Raw genomic sequence first — 20,613 nt, 5'->3', positions numbered from 1 at the left:
TTGCTTGGACATTACAATCTTTTTCTTTTCCACTTAACTATGGTATCACCTTTGCTGAAATGCAGAGAATGGTGAGGCACATAATCAAGAACAGTTTTGGTCAGTTTCTCTGCACCTAATATTAGTGGCACTACAACCCATTTCGTAAATGTATCACAATTCATTTCTTCATGATAATTTACTGTCTTATTTTACTGAAAAATTTGGAGACAGTATGGGATAAAACATTGCTAGGTGCCTGCATGCAGAAGATTAAATCTGCCTTCCTTGTCAGAAGACACTATCAGTTTTATGTTAGTTGTGTCACCTGTCCAGCCATTCTTCACAATCAGGCCAGAAATGACACACATTTCATGAAGCCACACCAATTCGTCAATTTTCACCTCATGGAACTCCCTTAAAAATGAGCACAGTCACGCATGTACATATTCTCTCTAGATCAACAGCTTCCAACTACAGGAATGCCTACAATGAAATCTCATGTTCTGCAGAACTGTAAATAGCGAAGTGAGAATGCACTGACCAAGATTTGTTTCCTTAAGGATGACCAATAATTTGGTGAGTGTTCGATGCTCCTTTCTGCAATAGTAACCATAAATTTTATGAAGTATCAAATCCTCAGTAAATGAATCTGTATTGATAATTCACTTATTGACAGAAGCAACTTTTCCTTGAGTTTTCCAGCTACAATGATTTTCTAGTTTCACATATATATCCTTGTTAGTCTGCACAACAGCATTTTTGCTTACTTTAGAAATAACATTACATAACACTATAAGCTATAATTTTGAAACACCCTTTTCAGCTGATGTTTGTATAACAGATGCTGGACAATGACTCTGACCGAAACTGGTCACATATTAAAGAATAATTTAATCATCATTTTACAGTGTTATATAACATCAGTTTGGAAGTTTATGAAAGCTGTGGACAACAATCACCAACAAAAAGTATTGTTTTGTTCACATCCATAGCTCCAGCAGTTCTTTCAGTCTTCTTGTTAACAAAGAAATGGACCACCATTTAAGTTTTCTTTCCTGAAACAGGCACACAACAGGTACACCATTTCCTTTGGCTGACCTCTTTAAGTCAGCTCTCCTGGTCAAGAGGGAAATACTGAACTTTTTCAGCCATAACATTTGGCAAACTTGTTTCTGTTATTGTTAACAACAAAGAACAATAATACCCTATCACATATTAACTCTGGTAACAATACAAAATAAAAATAAACACAAACCACAGTACACAATGAACAAGTCACATATCGCAGATAGTTGCCGGACACTAAAGCATAGCGCAGTGCTGTATGGGTGAGGTTTTTCAACAAAGCGTGGCTGCTGCGGCTATAGGTCTCAGCTGGAGACAGGTGAGAATGTGAGCTGTGCCTCCCACGAGTCTAACTTCATGACTCACTTTGTAGCTGCTAATCTTAAAATAGTTCTGAACAGGGTGTAGAAGTGACTAATGGTTTACAAAATTTGTTTCAAAGTATAATGTCATATGCATACAAAAATTCAGTCGGTAAGATACATCTTCTTTTAAAGGTAAACACAAGATTATCTGATAGTTCTGCAGTAGCAAAACAAAGACAGTGCCAATATGTATTCAAAAAATTCAAAACAAACTAGTTTTGCGAATGCAGAATATGCTTGCTATTTACTTTCATTTCATGAGGCAATCTCCATCACTACATTTCAACAGGAACTCCATATCCACCAGGCTTAGTTTTCTCCTAGTAACTATAGTTATTCTTGGTACCAAATGTATACATTGATTGTTTGTTCTGCAAGCAGTCAATCATCAAGTCAACCAAAAGTGCGTGACATTGCAAGCGACCAAGTCTTTGAGTCTTATGTCCTCAGTCCTGACCATTGACCTACATCTACATCTACATTTATACTCAGCAAGCCACCCAACGGTGTGTGACGGAGGGCACTTTACGTGCCACTGTCATTATCTCCCTTTCCTGTTCCAGTCGCATATGGTTCGCGGGAAGAACGACTGCCGGAAAGCCTCTGTGCATGCTCGAATCTCTCTAATTTTACATTCGTGACATCCTCGGGAGGTATAAGTAGGGGGAAGCAATATATTCGATACCTAATCCAGAAACGCACCCTCTCGAAACCTGAACAGTAAGCTACACCGCGAAGCAGAGTCTGCCACTTGAGTTTGCTAAACATCTTCGTAACGCTATCATGCTTACCAAATAACCCTGTGACGAATCGCGCAGCTCTTCTTTGGATCTTCTCTATATCCTCTGTCAACCCGACCTGGTACAGATCCCACACTGATGAGCAATACTCGAGTATAGGTCGAACGAGTTTTTTGCAAGCCACCTCCTTTGTTGATGGACTACATTTTCTAAGGACTCTCCCAATGAATCTCAACCTGGCACCCGCCTTACCAACAATTAATTTTATATGATCATTCCACTTCAAATCGTTCCGTACGCATACTCCCAGATAGACACTTAAAGTAGTAAAGGAGTTTTGCTATTTGGGGAGAAAAATAACTGATGATGGTCGAAGTAGAGAGGATATAAAATGTAGACTGGCAATGGCAAGGAAAGCGTTTCTGAAAAAGAGAAATTTGTAAACATCGAGTATAGATTTAAGTGTCAGGAAGTCGCTTCTGAAAGTATTTGTATGGAGCTTAGCCATGTATGGAAGTGAAACATGGACGATAAATAGTTTGGACAAGAAGAGAATAAAAGCTTTCGAAATGTGGTGCTACAGAAGAATGCTGAAGATTAGATGGGTAGATCATATAACTAATGACGAGGTATTGAATAGGATTGGGGAGAAGAGAAGTTTGTGGCACAACTAGACAAGAAGAAGGGATCAGTTGGTAGGACATGTTCTGAGGCATCAAGGGATCACCAATTTAGTATTGGAGGGCAGCGTGGAGGGTAAAAATCACAGAGGGAGACCAAGAGATGAATACACTAAACAGATCCAGAAGGATGTAGGTTGCAGTAAGTACTGCACAGGATAGAGTAGCAAGGAGAGCTGCATCAAACCAGTCTCAGGACTGAAGATCACAACAACAACTCCCAGATATTTTACAGAAGTAACTGCTACCAGTGTTTTTTCCGCTATCATATAATCATACAATAAAGGATCCTTCTTTCTATGTATTCGCAATATATTACATTTGTATATTTAAAGGTCAGTAGCCACTCCCTGCACCAAGTGCCTATCCACTGCAGATCTTCCTGCATTTCGCTGCAATTTTCTAATGCTGCAACTTCTCTGTATACTACAGCATCATCAGCGAAAAGCTGCATGGAACTTCCGACACTATCTACTAGGTCATTTATATATATATTGTGAAAAGCAATGGTCCCATAACACTCCCCTGTGGCACACCAGAGGTTACTTTAACGTCTGTAGACATCTCTCCATTGAGAACAACATGCTGTGTTCTGTTTGCCAAAAACTCTTCAATCCAGCCACACAGCTTGCCCGATATTCTGTAGGCTCTTACTTTGTTTATCAGGTGACAGTGCGGAACTCTATCGAATGCCTTCTGGAAGTCAAGGAAAATGGCATCTACCTGGGAGCCTGTATCTAATATTTTCTGGGTCTCATGAAGAAATAAAGCGAGTTGGGTCTCACACGATCGCGGTTTCTGGAATCCATGTCGATTCCTACAGAGTAGAATCTGGGTTTCCAGGAATGACATGATATGCGAGCAAAAAAGATGTTCTAAAATTCTACAATAGAGCGATGTCAGAGATATAGGCCTATAGTTTTGCGCATCTGTTCGATGACCATTCTTGAAAACTGGAACTACCTGTGCTCTTTTCCAATCATTTGGTAACTTCCGTTCCTCTAGAGATTTGCGATACACAGCTGTAGAAGGGGGGCAAGTTCTTTCGCGTACTCTGTGTAGAATCGAATTGGTATCCCGTCAGGTCCAGTGGACTTTCCTCTGTTGAGTGATTTCAGTTGCTTTTCTATTCCTTGGACACTGATTTCGATGTCCGCCATTTTTTTCTTTCGTGCGAGGATTTAGAGAACGAACTGCAGTGTGGTCTTTCTCTGTGAAACAGCTTTGGAAAAAGGTGTTCAGTATTTCAGCTTTACGGTGTGTCATCCTCTGTTTCAATGCCATCATCATCCCAGAGCGTCTGGATATGCTGTTTCAATCCACTTACTGATTTAATGTAAGACCAGAACTTCCTAGGATTTTCTGTCAAGTTGGTACATAGAATCTTACTTTTGAATTCACTGAACGCTTCACGCATAGCCCTCCTTACGCTAACTATGACATCGTTTAGCTTCTGTTTGTCTGAGAGGTTTTGGCTGTGTTTAAACTTGCAGTGAAGCTCTCTTTGCTTTCGCAGTAGTTTCCTAACTTTGTTGTTGAACCCGGTGGGTTTTTCCCGTCCCTCACAGTTTTATTCGGCACATACCCGTCTAAAACGCATTTTACGATTGCCTTGAACTTTTTCCATAAACACTCAACATTGTCAGTGTCGGAACAGAAATTTTCATTTTGATCTGTTAGGTAGTCTGAAATCTGACTCCTATTACTCTTGCTAAACAGATAAACCTTCCTCCCTTTTTTTATAATCCTATGACACCCAACTGGTCAAACTGATTTTCACACATGACATTTTATGTTAAGAACTACATTTTAGGCCACAAAAACTTACAAAAGTACATAAAATTATCCATGTTCATAAATTGTAGTTTCACAACAGTGACCATTCTGCTGCAGAGTGAATGCTTCACACTGATAGATAAAACTGGCTGTCAGAATTCTGTGTTGAAATATTAGACCCAACAGGAAATTGTGTAATTATTCTAGCTGAGCATAAATATGACTTCTAGTGAGATATCTCTTGAATCACAAATGGTGGTCGTATCAGCTCAATATCAGTGCTTTACTTTAAGTTACTCCAAAACTGATTCCATTATTTGCTTCAATAAATGTGCACTTTTTTCTCCTTGTTGTAGCATCATTACAGACACATTATGTACATAGTACACATATTCCATCCTACACCTTCATTTTTTATTAATGATCACATGGTATACTAATATTATGACATTTACTTGTTATTATACATTTACAGCAATAACATCCCAGTCACTTGGTTTAAATTGTTTACACAGCTAATATTCCGTGTGAAATGCATAAACATTGTATCTGTGCCATTAAGAAAAAGTTATAAATTGCAGTTTAGAATATACTTGCCATTGGAATAGGTCGATATAGACAGCAGACATCATGTTCTAAAGCACCAGAGCCAGCTGCACTATTTGGTTGAAGCTGAAACAAACAAAATCAAACAATCGCTACTTTACCTATACTGTTAAACATTCAAGATAATCTATATGTCTAAAGCTGCAACAGTGCTTACAAATTTTCACCACGTATGAGGTCTGTTCAAAAATTTCCAGAACATTCATAATTTTGTACTAATGGCGTGTTGGAGCAAAATGCAGTTGGTATCCCTGCCCACACACGTTTAATGTGTAACTACCAGAAGCTTCACTGTTGTACGCCTGTTAGATATTGTTCAGTGCTATAGTGAGTAGAAGATTGTGTGACACAGTTCGCGAATTTCAAGATGGCAGAGTTAGGGGAGCAACATGTCTGCATTCAATTTCATGTGAAACTCAAGAAAACCTTTACAGAGAAACACCAAAGGATACTGGAAGTCTACAGTGATCAGTGCTAAAGCTGTAATAAGTGTTACAAATGGTTCACACGGTTTAAAAATGGTCGGACAGATGTTAAAGATGACCCTCGTTCAGGACGTCCTTCAACGTCTACCAATGATGCTCATGTCAGGAACATCAACGAAATTGTGCTTGCCAATCGAAGACTGACTGTCCGAGAGATTGCAGAAGAATGTAACATTTCAGTTGGATCATATCATGAAATCCTGACACAGCATGCATAGAATGCATTGTGTTGCCATCAAGTTCATCCCACGGCTCATAAGTCAAGACCAGAAAGACCTTCGCCACACAATCTGTGAAGAGTTTTTGGATTGCACAAATGAGAATGAGATGTTCCTTCAGAGAGTCATAACTGGTAATGAGACATGGGTCTACAGTTATGATGTTGGGACCAAGGTTCGATCTTCATAATGGGTTGGAAAAAGTTCTCAAAGACAAAAAGAAAAGCTCATCAGGTCAGGTCAAATGCCAAAGCCATGCTGATAGTTTTCTTTGACTTTAAAGGATTAGTTCATCATTAATTCATGCCACAGCGACAAACTGTTAATCGATGGTACTATTGGGACGTTCTGCGATGCCTGCAAGAAAATGTGAGAAGGGGATGGCCTGAAATGTGATGAGACAATTCATGGCTCTCGCATCATGATAACACACCCGCAGATTCATCCCTGTTGGTGCATGACTATTGCACAGAAAACAAAATCATTGTGCTGCCTCATCCTCTGTACTCTCCAGACCTGCCCCTGCAGTCTTTTTTTATTTCCAAAGTTGAAAATCCCATTGAAAGGATGAAGATTTGCAATGATAGAGGAGATAAAAGAAAATTCGCAGACAGCACTTCACATGATCCAGCAAGAGGTGTACCAAGACTGCTTCCGGAAGTGGAAACAGCATTGGAAGCTGTGCATCTATTGTGGAGAAGAGTATTTCAAAAAAGACCATGCACAATAAGTAAAATGTAAGCGTAGAAAAATTTTGCGAACAGAGTCCCAAGATTTTTTGAATAGATCTCATAAATATAAATAACAAACATTATTTCTGTTTCATCCCTACATTCAGTTTAAAGCACCAACTTGTCAGTGGATCACCACATCAAAACTGAGTATGAATTTGCAGTTATAGTAACATTTATGTAACAGTTAAGTTAGAAACAGCATACAAATACACATTTGTTGCTAATCTTTGTTGTTCAATGATTTCTAAGTTATATTTTGCAAGTACACAATGTATTGTCTTTAGCCATACATACTGTACAATTCTTCATATCCTCTATGTCTTCTCATCATCCCTGTCTCCCCATTCTTAAACAACATTTTGCTGTTGACAACTTTTGGTTTCAGATGTGATTTTTGGTCTCTCTATTGTCCAACATAAATTATCACTTTGATGAGAATCCTGTTTTTTTGCCAATCCAAATTTAAATTACTTTTCTCTCTCTAAGTTAATGTAAATCCATTTTCTTTACACCCAGTAGTACTGCAGAAAATGTCAGATTTACTTCGTTTCCTGTCAAGTCATCTCATGCAGCTTTGACATACATATAGGTTTTATATGACACATCTAATTAAACTGTGTCACATACATAGATAAAAATCTAAAGCTTCTCATGGCAACCTCCATCATCATTTTAGGGGCTAAGTCTCTCTGTCATGAAGCTGGTGAGACTCCCACTGTTACACTCAGAGGCCATGGGAGCCTTGAGAGTTTCACTACAGTCAGGCTTTGATCCTGAAAATCATGAGAGAGGCAGTCATGAAAACTTGGGATTTTATCCAGCTCTGACACAGCAAGTTAATCAAGGCCTTTTTAGGTACAGACTTCATCATAGCAAACTTCATAGCAGTATCACATATAATTCTCTCCCTGCCACTGTGGCTCCATGTTCCCTTTACATCCTCATGTGCAGTTAAAAATGTTAATCAACAGATTTGGTGCCCCACCACGCCAGGTGTGTAGTTCAGGGAATGGCTGGTGGCCAATATTATGCCTAGGGCGCCATATAGTTTGTGTTTCGTTTACCGTGCAGCTCGAATTTGTCTCAGTCATGCCCGGGCACTCTGCAGTGAACGTTGGTTGTGATTTAGCTGTTGGTATATCTTCCTACCATTCTGTAATGAAACTTGTGCACATAAGTGCATTTGTTTTCATTTTATCATTCTTTATCTACAAATTATTTCCAGCACAATTACACACAATTTTATTCTTATCAAAATGTCTCAAAACACATTTTAATTTATACTTATTATAAATTTACCTTCGACAGGAAACAATTTCCTCTTACGTTCACGCCTGTTTTGAGACAAGTCTATAAAAATTAAATATGTGCGTAATTACACTTGAAATAATTATTTCATAGATACAGAGCAATAAATTGAAAACAAATGCACTTGCCTGCCCAAGTTTCACCACATAAGGGTAGAAAGATAAACCAATGACTAAACCACAACCAACATTCACTGGAGAGTCCCAGGCATGGACTGAGGCAAATCTGACCTACACAGTATATGGAACACATACTACACGGTGCTGATACTCAGAACACCCTAGGCATGATGTCAGCCACCTGCTGTACCCTGAGCTACCATGCCTGGCAGGGCAGGGCACTGAACATGTTAAGAACTTAAGTGTACACTGAGAGATTAATATAAGTAGAAATGAGTGGAAAGTACGAAGGACAAAAGAGCATCAAGTCCTCATAAATTCCACATATTATAATCATAAAAAATAAAAAAATACACTATCCTAGTATCGATTTCTGACAATTGAAAGCTAACCTAATTCTAAATATAGTTCAATAGAAACTGTTTTGATACACATTCTACAAAATCTATGTGTTAAACAATCGATGTTAAAAAGATACAGAAACATAAAAATGAAAAATATGACAGTAAAAAAAAGCATTATTTCATGTATAAAATCACAATTTGAATAAGAATTAATCTTACAAATGGCATTTATAATTATAGGAAAGATGAAAAAAGTAATTTCTTAACATTTCAAATAATGAAAGTGGGACAAAAATAACATTCACTAAAAAGTTAAAAACCCTTGGCAACAGTTGTGTTAAACAATAACTTGCTAAAATAATTTGAGGAGATATTTTCAAATAAATATCACAGCTTACATAGATTATGAACAACATATCCTACTGTCCTACTGGAAACACAGCCATACGATCAAAAAATGCTGATAATAATCTTATCCTACAGCATCTCTTTTGGAGAATCGTAAAATTTTTCACTGACACCAGGAAACTAGTGTGAATCACGTCACATGACTTTTGTTTTAAAACTTGCAACAACAACAGGTATAAAGTAGAAAAGCTGCCAACAAACAGTTCTCACAGACTAAACATGAGCAAACAATATTTAAAGACTGATCTACTCAAAAAGCCAGTAGCTCAACTGTATGTGTTTGTTCTCTCTGCATACATTAGTCAGCAAAATTAAAACAAACACTGTCAGACTTATTGGAAGTTATACTAAACATTGGGTACATTGTAGTTTCCTAAAACCTCAAGAACAACCTGGCCGCTTAATATGAAAGTTGTATCTGTACTGTGTAACTTGTTTCAGTAAGCTGTACAGAAAGCACTGACATTACTACACTACATATTTCTAAAAGTGTGCTGTGTTAGTACATTTTTCATTTATCACTTAACCATCTTATAAAATAATGAAGCAGACATTATTTCTTCAGACTTTGTTAATGCTCAAAAATGTTTAATTATAAAGGAAAATTAATATATCTTTTTAAAACCAGTTTCAGAACTGTATAGATATGAAACAAGTACAAAATAATAATAATAATAAGTATGAATAAAACAAAGAGTAGTGTGTGATGGAGTCCAATATTACAAATCAGGCCTTGTTCATTTGTTTGTTATTGCATGCAGCCTATGTTTAATAAAAAATAAATGAACATTCTGAAAATTTTACAAAATGACTACACTACATACAAAACACACAAAATTTAAAGAAAAACAGTATTTCTTGAGGATATCTATAAAATGTCAAAGCAGAGAATTCACTACCCATGCTGAATGGTGTCAGTTGCATAAAATTACAGTCTAATCTGGGGTAATGTATTAGAGTTAAAAGCATCAAACAACACACAAATTATTTGTGCCCGTTAGTTAAGCATATAATAAGTGGCATGATTGGGATGTAAGTGCATAAATAATGAATCTCTAACATATTATATCAAAAGCTTTCTATCTACAATGAAAGGAAATGAACATGATTCTGTGTCATGAATAAGCACATGAAAAGTGCAGACGACTGTACTTATGCTTTTAACACTTTAATTGATTTCGAAGAGAGCTTGAATATACTTATGTATGCATCTGCTTCTGAAGTAAATGTGAGTAGATTTCCAAATCTAAAGAAGAATTCGAGTTAGAAAGGCTAAGTTAGCAGATATCTCTACGTTTTTGATCCAATTTGACACTCACCATTTTGTGTGAAGGTTGAATACCTTGACTGTCGTTAATGAAAAATTTTGAAGAAAACATAGGTAGTCAATGTGTCAATTAATTGTGACACATCTTTTAAGGGCATTACAGTAGTGCTGGCTGTAGTATTACTTAAGAAACCATACTAGCCTCAAAGTAATTTAGGACCACTACTGAAGGCAAGAAGAATTCCACCATTAAATGCAGAGGAGCGACGAATGAGTGAAAAAAATTACATTCAATGTCTCTATGGTGAGGAGGAACTGTCTGATGATGTGGCAGAAGAAGAAATAGGAGTGTTTACGGGAGAGATATGAAATACAACATTAGAATCTGAGTTTAACAGAGCTTTGGAAGGCATATATAAAATTATTGTGGAATTTCATGGCAGCAGTAGTAACCAAATGAATATTCAAGTTGGTCTGTAGAATCTACAAGTCTGGGGATGTACCATCAGACTTTCAGAAAAATATAAGCCACACCATCCCAAATATAGCAAGGGCAGATAAGTGAGGGAACTATTGCACAATCAGTTTAACAACTCAGACATACAAGTTGCTAACAAGAAAAATTACACATCAAAGAATGGAAAAGAAAACTGAGGATATGTTAGATGACAATCAGTTTGGCTTTAGGAAAGGTAAAGATACCAAAGAGACAGATCTCACTCTGCATTTGACAATGGAAGCAAGATTTAATAAAAATAAAGACATGTTCAAATGATTTTTTGGCATAGAAAAATCATTTGACAATGTAAAATGGTGCAAGATGTTCAAAATTCTTAGAAAAAACAGGTAGACACTGTAGTGAAAACAAGTAATATACAACATGTGTAAGAGCCAAGTAGGAATCATCCGAATGAAAAATCAAGAATGAAGTGCTTACATTCAGAAGGGTGCAGATAGATATGCTATCTTTCTCCATTACTGTTCAATCTCTACATCAAAGAAACAATAATGGAAAAAAGATTCAATACTGGCATTAAAATTCATGGTGAGAGGATGTCAATGATAAAATTCACTGTTGACACTTTTATGCTCAGTGAAAGCAAGGAAGAATTACTGGGCATACTGCAAGGAATGAACAGACTAATGAGCACAGAATATGGACTGAGAGTAAACTGAAGGAAGACTAAAGTAATAAGTTGTAGCAGAAATGAGATTAGTGAGAAACTTACCACCAAAATTGGACACTATGAAGTAGACAAAGCATTGGAATTCTGCTACCTTGAAAGCAAAGTAACAAATGAACAAAGTAAGGAGGACATAAAAAAACAGACTAGTGCAGGCAAATAAGGGATTTCTGGTGAAAAGAATCCTATTGGAATCAAGCACTGGCCTTCATTTGAAGAAGAAATTTCTGAGGAAATACGTTTGGAGCACAACACTGTACGGAAGTGAATCATGGACCATGAGAACACTGGGAAAGAAGACAATCTTAGATGGACTGATAAGGTAAGAAATGAGGTGGTTCTCCACAGAACTGGTGAGGAAAGAGACATGTAGAAAATATTGACAAGAAAAAGGGGCAGGATGATAGGACATGTTTTAAGACATCAGGGAATAACTTCCATGATAGCAGAGGCAGCTGTACAGGGCAAAAACTTCATGAGAAGACAGAGATTGGAATACATCCAACAAACAACTGAGGATATCTGGTGCCAGTGTTACTCTGAGATGACTGGGTTGGCACAGGAGAAGAATTCTATGGGCTGTTAAACCAGTCCAAAGATTGATGCCCACAAGAAGAAAGTAAAAAGTTTGAAAGCCTAAATCTGGAGGGCCAGATGAGAACTTTAACCTTGTTTGTCACAAACAGGAATCCAGTGTCTTTACAGTTCCCTCTGTGATTGCACATGTTGCATAACAGATATATTTAATCACAAGGTACTACTAATAATTATGAGCAGGTCATCTGCTTGCATAACTAGGTATTAATAGTGAATACAAATAACAAATTGTAAAATGTTTAGGAGGCTAAGGAGAGAAACTACTTGAACAGAAAAATAAATTACACAGAAAAATTCAGTACCGGTACCTAAAATGATAAACAAATAAACTGAGCTCACAACTGATAGGTGTGGAACACATGGGGACCAAACAGAGAACATACACTGTTCTGATAGTCAAAAGAGAATTACAAGAGAAATTGTTTTGTGTTTAACATTGTCTCTGGCCTGGAAAATTTTATACCTAAGGGCAAATAATTATCTGATTTTCCAACTATTATTTTGGATTTATTTTCGAAACTAACAAAGACAGAAAGTGCCATTACACATTTATGACAAACATGGGCTGTCTGTTAAGCCAGTACAGGGATTGAACAGAATGACATCAATGCTGAAGAAAAAAAAATGATTTATTTCCAAAGTGTTGACATTGTCATTTTGTTTCCAGCTTTATGCTTACAGTGGTGTTTCATTGCTCTACCGTCATTTCGGACCTTATAGACTTGATCTAAAAGCCCAAGATTGTCACAAATGTGTAACAGATCTTTCTGCCTTTGTCAGTTAACGTTAGTGCAAATTTTTGGTATCTGCTTAGTTGACACATATGCAGCTATTATCTGGAGACAAAGCACATAGCATCATAACTACATGTGGATTAAAAATAATAGTTAAAAAGGGTTAACTTTATTGATATACAAAGGAGGCCACAAAAAGGCTTGTTATCTCTAATAACAGGGGCACTAAAGAGGTTTGTTATCTCTAATAACAATACCATGCAACAAAAGTGTCTGATGAGAACACAGTATGGCAGATCAGTATAAGAACGAAACCTGGGACCTGGACCACTGATTAATGGAAACAAGTAATGTGGCCCAAGAAGTCTATTATTACACTGCAATCTTACACACTATTGTGTGTGTGTGTGTGTGTGTGTGTGTGTGTGTGTGTGTGTGGACATCACAGAACTTGTACAATCTCAGTTGTCATCTCTTAACTGTGTACCATTATCAAGATGGTCTGTGATTTGGGCAGAAATATGATGCTCAATGGGTCCTTTTGCAATTGGTAAGAGGTCGAATCTGTGAATTCATTTGAGGTGACTATGTTCATTCGATTGAGCAGTCAGTGATCCATTAGAGGATTCCATCTCAGATCACACATTCCATCTTCTAAAATAATAAGACCAAACTTCTCTTGGTGAGTGCAGTGGCCCCTGGAGCACTCTCACTGTTTCAGATATCCAAGATGGCCCTACAACATGTTATTTGACTGTTCATATATTATTCAAGCCCTGTACTTCTCCTCATTTGAGCCACAAAGTAAAATCAATACATACAAGAGTCCTGAACAACAAAAACAACAGTATCAACATCAATGATATGCATCTTGTTCTCTGCATCATTGCCATTCAATAAGGTAACACCGAAGCATGAAGTTCCCTTATTCTTGTTGACCATACTTACATATTTTTAGGGTACATACCATTTTTTTACATTGCCTCTAATTATTGAAATTTCCCTTTTTAAGTCATTTTATTATTTTGCAAGACTTCAAATTCAAAATGTAAACAGAAATTTGGCTCATACAGAAAATGATGTATGCAAGTTTGCAGTTCACAGAGATCGTGCAAAGCCATTGTTTCACAACTCACAAAAATTTTAAATAAATGCTGAGCATCTTACTCTTCCAAATGATGAACATTCTATGAAGTGTGACAAAAATACTAGTAAGTATACAGGGTGTTACAAAAAGGTACGGCTAAACTTTCAGGAAACATTCCTCACACACAAAGAAAAAAAAATATGTTATGTGGACATGTGTCCGGAAACGCTTACTTTCCACATAAGAGCTCATTTTATTACTTCTCTTCAAATCACATTAATCACGGAATCGAAACACACAGCAACAGAACGTACCAGCGTGACTTCAAACACTTTGTTACAGGAAATGTTCAACATGTCCTCCGTTAGCGAGGATACATGCATCCACCCTCCGTCGCATGGAATCCCTGATGCGCTGATGCAGCCCTGGAGAATGGCGTATTGTATCACAGCCGTCCACAATACAAGCACAAAGAGTCTCTACATTTGGTACCAGGCTACGTAGACAAGAGCTTTCAAATGCCCCCATAAATGAAAGTCAAGAGGGTTGAGGTCAGGAGAGCGTGGAGGCCATGGAATTGGTCCGCCTCTACCAATCCATCGGTCACTGAATCTGTTGTTGAGAAGCGTACGAACACTTCGACTGAAATGTGCAGGAGCTCCATCGTGCATGAACCGCATGTTGTGTCGTACTTGTAAAGGCACATGTTCTAGCAGCACAGGTAGAGTATCCCGTATGAAATCATGATAACGTGCTCCATTGAGCGTAGGTGGAAGAACATGGGGTCCAATCAAGACATCACCAACAATGCCTGCCCAAACGTTCACAGAAAATCTGTGTTGATGGTGTGATTGCACAATTGCGTGCGGCTTCTCGTCAGCCCACACATGTTGATTGTGAAAATTTACAATTTGATCACGTTGGAATGAAGCCTCATCCGTGTAAAGAACATTTGCACTGAAACGAGGATTGACACATTGTTGGATGAACCATTCGCAGAAGTGTACCCGTGGAGGCCATTCAGCTGCTGATAGTGCCTGCACACGCTGTACATGGTACGGAAACAACTGGTTCTCCCGTAGCACTCTCCATACAGTGACGTTTTCAACGTTACCCTGTACAGCAGCAACTTCTCTGACGCTGACATTAGGGTGATCGTCAACTGCACGAAGAATTGCCTCATCCATAGCAGGTGTCCTCGTCATTCTAGGTCTTCCCCAGTGGCGAGTCATAGGCTGGAATGTTCCGTGCTCCCTAAGACGCCGATCAATTGCTTCGAACGTCTTCCTGTCGGGGCACCTTCGTTCTGGAAATCTGTCTCGATACAAACGCACCGTGCCATGGCTATTCCCCCATTCTAATCCATACATCAAATGAGCATCTGCCAACTCCGCATTTGTAAACACTGCACTGACTGCAAAACCACGTTCGTGATGAACACTAACCTGTTGATGCTACGTACTGATGTGCTTGATGCTAGTACTGTAGAGCAATGAGTCGCATGTCAACACAAGCAACGAAGTCAACACTACCTTCCTTCAATTGGGCCAACTGGCAGTGAATCGAGGAAGTACAGTACATACTGACGAAACTAAAATGAGTTCTAACATGGAAATTAAGCGTTTCCGGACACATGTCCACATAACATCTTTTTTTTATTTGTGTGTGAGGAATGTTTCCTGAAAGTTTGGCCATACCTTTTTGTAACACCCTGTATATAAGAAAGTATTTGTAAATATGAAATGAGTGAGATGATGATATTATTGAAAATACAAGTTTCTGGCAGATTAAGTAAAGGTATGAGAATATTTAAAATTCCTTTGAGGAACAATAAACTAATCCCCACAAATGTTGGAAAGAAAGGACACAAGAACTGTAGTGTAGATATTATTTGCCATCATCTGGTAAAATTTCAAGAATGAAATTCCAGTGATGGAAGGATGTCTTTCAGGAAGTTCATGTTATTATTATTATTATTATTATTATTATTACTACTACTACTACTAGAAACACATGTTGGACACTGTTAAACAGAAGCAGTTAACATGAGCAAACAGAATATTATATGCATTAATACATTTTGTGCATGCTCAAGGAAGCACATGCTTTGATAAAATACTCTTGGCACAAAAGTTCTAGCATTCCATAGTTTTTATACTATCATACACTCCACTAATACTGGAAGCAGTTTTTATCTATATCCCCTCATACATGAAACTGTTACTGCTTTTAGATGCCTGTGGATGAAATATCAACTTGGAATACAGGATATTGAGATTTCAGTACATTAAGAAACAAAGATTTGTAGCAGAACAGTATAGGTAACAGCCCCATACCATCACAGCACAGTTCACACTGGACACTGGACTGAGTGGCTGCTCAAGCTTCCACTGATAAAACTGTATGTGAAAAACTTTAAAACAGTATTATTTCAGTGACCTTTGTTACCTATAGTCTATGGAAAACAACAGCCAATCACGTCAGTCACCAAACAGTGATCCATTATCAACTTTCCATCAGACAGAATTCAAGCAGAAACTGTGAAATGCTCCAGCTCGTGCTCCAAGAGCACTGCACCATAGGCAGATACAAAAAAATCTCTGTAAAATTTCAAGCTTCTGAAGCAGTGATATAAAATGATGAAGAATTCCAAAATATTGTTCCCTTCACAATTGATTTTCTTAGTGTCTCTAAAACTTTGGTTTCTCAGTTGGAAAACCCCTTACACGAAATACTTTTTTTTTCCTCACATGGTATCACTTACTAAAGTAAACATCATGTTCAAAATCTTTAGAAGAAATAAACAATCATTTGTAATTCCCAGCAGTACAACTGTAATTTTAGCTACAAGTGAACTGGGGTCGTGTATGAAGGAGGTTTCACACCTTGCACTCATTTTAACCAACCTGCTTACAAATTTCCCAAATTAAAAATTTCTGTCAGATACTGATTATTTTTAAATGTATGTTCATGCTTTTTCCACTTGCATGATTGTGAACAAGTTATGATCATGTAAAGTTATTCCAACATCTTATACAATCATAAATAATATACGTCTACATCTACATACATTCTCCAAAAGCCACCATACGAGGCATGGCAGAGGGTAAGTTGTGCCATTACCAGTCACTTCCTTTCCTGTTCCACTTGCAAACAGAGAGGGAAAAATGACTGTCTATATGCCTCCGTAGCAGCCCTAACCTCATTTATCTTATCTTCATGGTTTTCAGGTGAACTGTACGTTGGCGGCTGTAGAATATGTCTGCAATTAGCTGCAAATGATGGTTCTCTAAATTTTCTCAAAAAGAACTTTGTCTTCTGTCCAGGGATTCCCATTTGAGTTTCCAAAGCATCTCTATAATACTTGCATGTTGTTTGAACCCATCAGTAACAAATCTAGCAGCCTGCCTCTGCACTGCTTCAATATCTTCCTTCAATCTGATCTGGTACGAACACTCTAGCAGTACTCAAGAATGAGTGACAATAGTGTCCTACAGGTGGTCTTCATTACAGGTGAACCACACTTTCCCAAAATTCTCCCAATGAACCAAAGTCGACCATTTGCGTTCCATACTACAATGGTTACGTGCTCATACCATTTTGTATCATTTTTCAACATTACACCCCTTACACCCCCCCCCTTTTTTTTTTTTTTTTTTTTTGAGCTAGTTGTCATTCATCACACCAACTAGAAATTTTATAACTCAGCCTGTTTCCTCTTACAGTCACTCAACACAGAAACCTTCCTATACGCCACAGCATCATCAGCAAATAGCCACAGACTGCTGTTCACCCTGTCTACCAGAGTATTTACGTATAGAGAAAATAACAGTTGTCATATCACACTTCCCTGAGGCACTCCTGACAATACCTTGTCTCTGATGAACACTTGCCAATGAGGACAATGTACTGGGTTCTATTATGTTACTTAAGGAGTCTTTGAGCCATTCACATATCAGGGAACCTACTCTGTATACTTGTACCTTCGCTAACAGTCTGCAGTGGGGCACAATGTCAAATGCTTTTGTGTGGCATGAGTGATTTGTGGATACTAGCTTTTCCATCTCCAGGAAATTTATTATATTCGAACTGAGAATATGTACAAAAATTCTGCAGCAAACTGATGTTAAGGAAATAGGTCTGTAATTTTGTGGGTCCATTCTTTTACCATTCTTATACATTTCTTACAGGGTGACAATTATTGAACTATATGGGAAAAAAACAAATTAGTTACAAACTATGGCATGCACACACTTTATTCAACATGTAAACATCACTATAGATTTTCAGATTTAGGTTATGACATGTTCGATATGTCTGCCATCATTGGCAAAGATGTGGCACAGACAAATAGCAAAATTCTGCACAACTCGCCGAAGTGTCAGAACATTGATGCTGTCGATGACCTCCTGAATGGCTATTTTCAGCTCAGCAATGGTTTTGGGATTATTGCTGTATACCTTGTCTTTAATATAGCCCCACAAAAAGGAGTAGCATGTGTTGTGACCCAGAGAATTTAGCGACCAATTGAGGCCCATGCCAGTGGCCTCTGGATACCCCAGAGCCAGAATGCAGTCCCCAAAGTGCTCCTCCAGGACATCAAATAATCTCCTGCTTTGATGGGGTCGAGCTCTGTCTTGCATGAACCACATCTTGTCAAAATCAGGGTCACTTCGGGTAGCGGGGATGAAATCATCTTCCAAATCCTTCACAAACTGTTCGGTAGTCACCGAGCAATCAAGGCATATCACACTGATTATTCTATGACTGGACTTTGCACACCACACCATCACCTACTGAGTGTGAAGAGACTTCTCGATCTCGAAATGCAGATTCTTAGTCCCCCAAATGCTCCAATTGTGCTCACTGACAAACCCATCCAAATGAAAGTCGGCTTCCTTGCTAAACCAAACCATACAACGCATACTAATTCCTATCATGCCCTGTTGCCAACTGTGCAATTTGAAGATCCTAACGCAAACCATTCAGAAGTTGATGATGATTTTATTTCATACAGTTCAATAATTGTCAACCTGTATATATAGGAGTCACCTGCAGTTTTTTTCCCTTTCACTTGGGACTTCTACATCTACATCTACATATATAATCTGCTAGCTCTCATGCTGGGAGAGAGATTTGCAATAAATACAAGGTAAGTACGGGGCCAATGCTGTAGAGTAATCTTTGTAAAACCAAATTGGGATTCCATCCAGACCTGCGGACTTATTTGCTTTCAACTTTTTCAGTTTTTTCTCTAGGCCAAGGATGTTTACTACTATGTTCTCCATACGGGAGTTTGTGCGATGGTCAAATGACAGTATATTCGTAAAACTTACCTGGGTGAATGATTTCTTAAATGCAAATTTAAAACTTCGGCTTGCGCTCTTGCTATCTTGTACTGCCACATCAGACTGCACAATAATGACTAGATAGAAGCCTTAGACCCAGTTACCAATTTTATGCAGACCCAGAATTTTTTCGGGTTCTTTTGCTATAGTACAATAGTGGTAGTTGTATACTTCGAGCATCAATCTTTTTGCAGCCACATGAATTTCTTCTAACTTTTGAGTTCCATCATTTGTGCATTCTCTGTTGAACCAAGAGTGCAACAGCCTTAATTCCTCAAAATTTTCCTAATTTGTTGATAAACCATGGTGAGTCTTTTCTGTCCTTAGTCCAATTACTCAGGACATACTTCTCCAGAGCACAATTTACAATCTGTTTACACTCTGTCCACAATTCCTCTATGTCCATCATACTGGAACTAAATGATGTCAATTCACTGTCTAACTGGGATTCTAACAACCTGTTTCAGGTAGAAACTCTCTCCTAGCCTTCTTGACTGCTGTATTAACTTGAGTAGCAATAGTTGCTATGACAACATCATGGTCACTAATCGCTGTCTCTATGCTGATGCTGTCAATTAGGTCAGGTTTGACTGTAGCTACAAGGTGCATGTGGGCTGTGTATCTATTCAATATTGCACGCGGGGCATTTCCGTGCTACTGGCCACAGACTTTCTTTGAATGACTAAAACTGTCACAACAGAATCACGTCACTGGTAAAAACATCCAACAATTAACTTGGTTTCACCTAGACTTGTTACACATTAGTACATAACTTCACTGTCACACTCAAATTCCACCTCAACAGAAACAGTATTTTTATCAACTGCTATGGACACTCCCCCTGCATCTAATCTGCCTTTTTGATGCATGTTCCATGAACTGCTATTTATATCAGAGCTTTCTGCTCTGTGTTTCAGTCAGCTCTCAGTCCCAATAAAAATTTTAGCATGAAAAATTTCCTGGATGACAGTAAACTCGGGAACATTATTACAAATAATTCAACAGTTTACTGATAAAATTTTGACAGTCAAAGTGTCATTACTGTGAATCCCGTCTGGTTTTGTTATCTGCAGGTCATTTGGTAAGACTTCATTAAATTACCTCAAACAACCACATAGCGTAAGAAAACCCCATGTGCATTCCACAAATACTCTTCTACCCGAGTAGCTGCTTCCTTTGTGTAGTTCAACCCCAACCTATCAAAAGGGAGTCCTAAGATTCTCCACACGATAATGCAGGTCCAGAAACCTGCAGTTAACACCATCACGTTAAAAAAGTCCTCCATTCACCTGCAAACCAAACGACCTCGATCAGTTCTGGGAACAATGCTACAAACTGTAAGCTGCGAGCTCTGCTTGCACTCCACATGCAAGGCCAGCACCCTTTATCACTTCCACCAGTCATGTGTGTGAACCGATGATGGCCTCAGAACCAAAGCAACAGGCGTCGCCGGTGCAGATGTGAGCCACAACTTGCAAACTACTTAACAACTTCACCCTGCATGCTCAATGGTCGCAGGCAAGACCGCCTCCACGTCTCATATAAGGCCCCCCCAGCAGACATACT

At 38.2% G+C, this 20,613-nt stretch overlaps 1 protein-coding gene across 1 annotated transcript in view; it reads right to left on the bottom strand.

Annotated features, from left to right (window-relative positions):
• The window catches only part of LOC126183346 (HEAT repeat-containing protein 5B), a 268,954-nt gene that overhangs the window by 94,214 nt on the left and 154,127 nt on the right, over positions 1 to 20,613 (bottom strand). Inside the window, exon 18 of the mRNA XM_049925227.1 lies at positions 5,206 to 5,280. Coding sequence (XP_049781184.1) covers positions 5,206 to 5,280 — 75 coding nt within the window. The remainder of the gene's footprint in view (positions 1 to 5,205; positions 5,281 to 20,613) is intronic.

The sequence above is a fragment of the Schistocerca cancellata genome, chromosome 4, assembly GCF_023864275.1.
Source record: "Schistocerca cancellata isolate TAMUIC-IGC-003103 chromosome 4, iqSchCanc2.1, whole genome shotgun sequence".
In the NCBI taxonomy this organism is placed as follows: Eukaryota; Metazoa; Arthropoda; class Insecta; order Orthoptera; family Acrididae; genus Schistocerca; species Schistocerca cancellata.
This window is presented reverse-complemented; position numbering and strand designations above follow the sequence as displayed.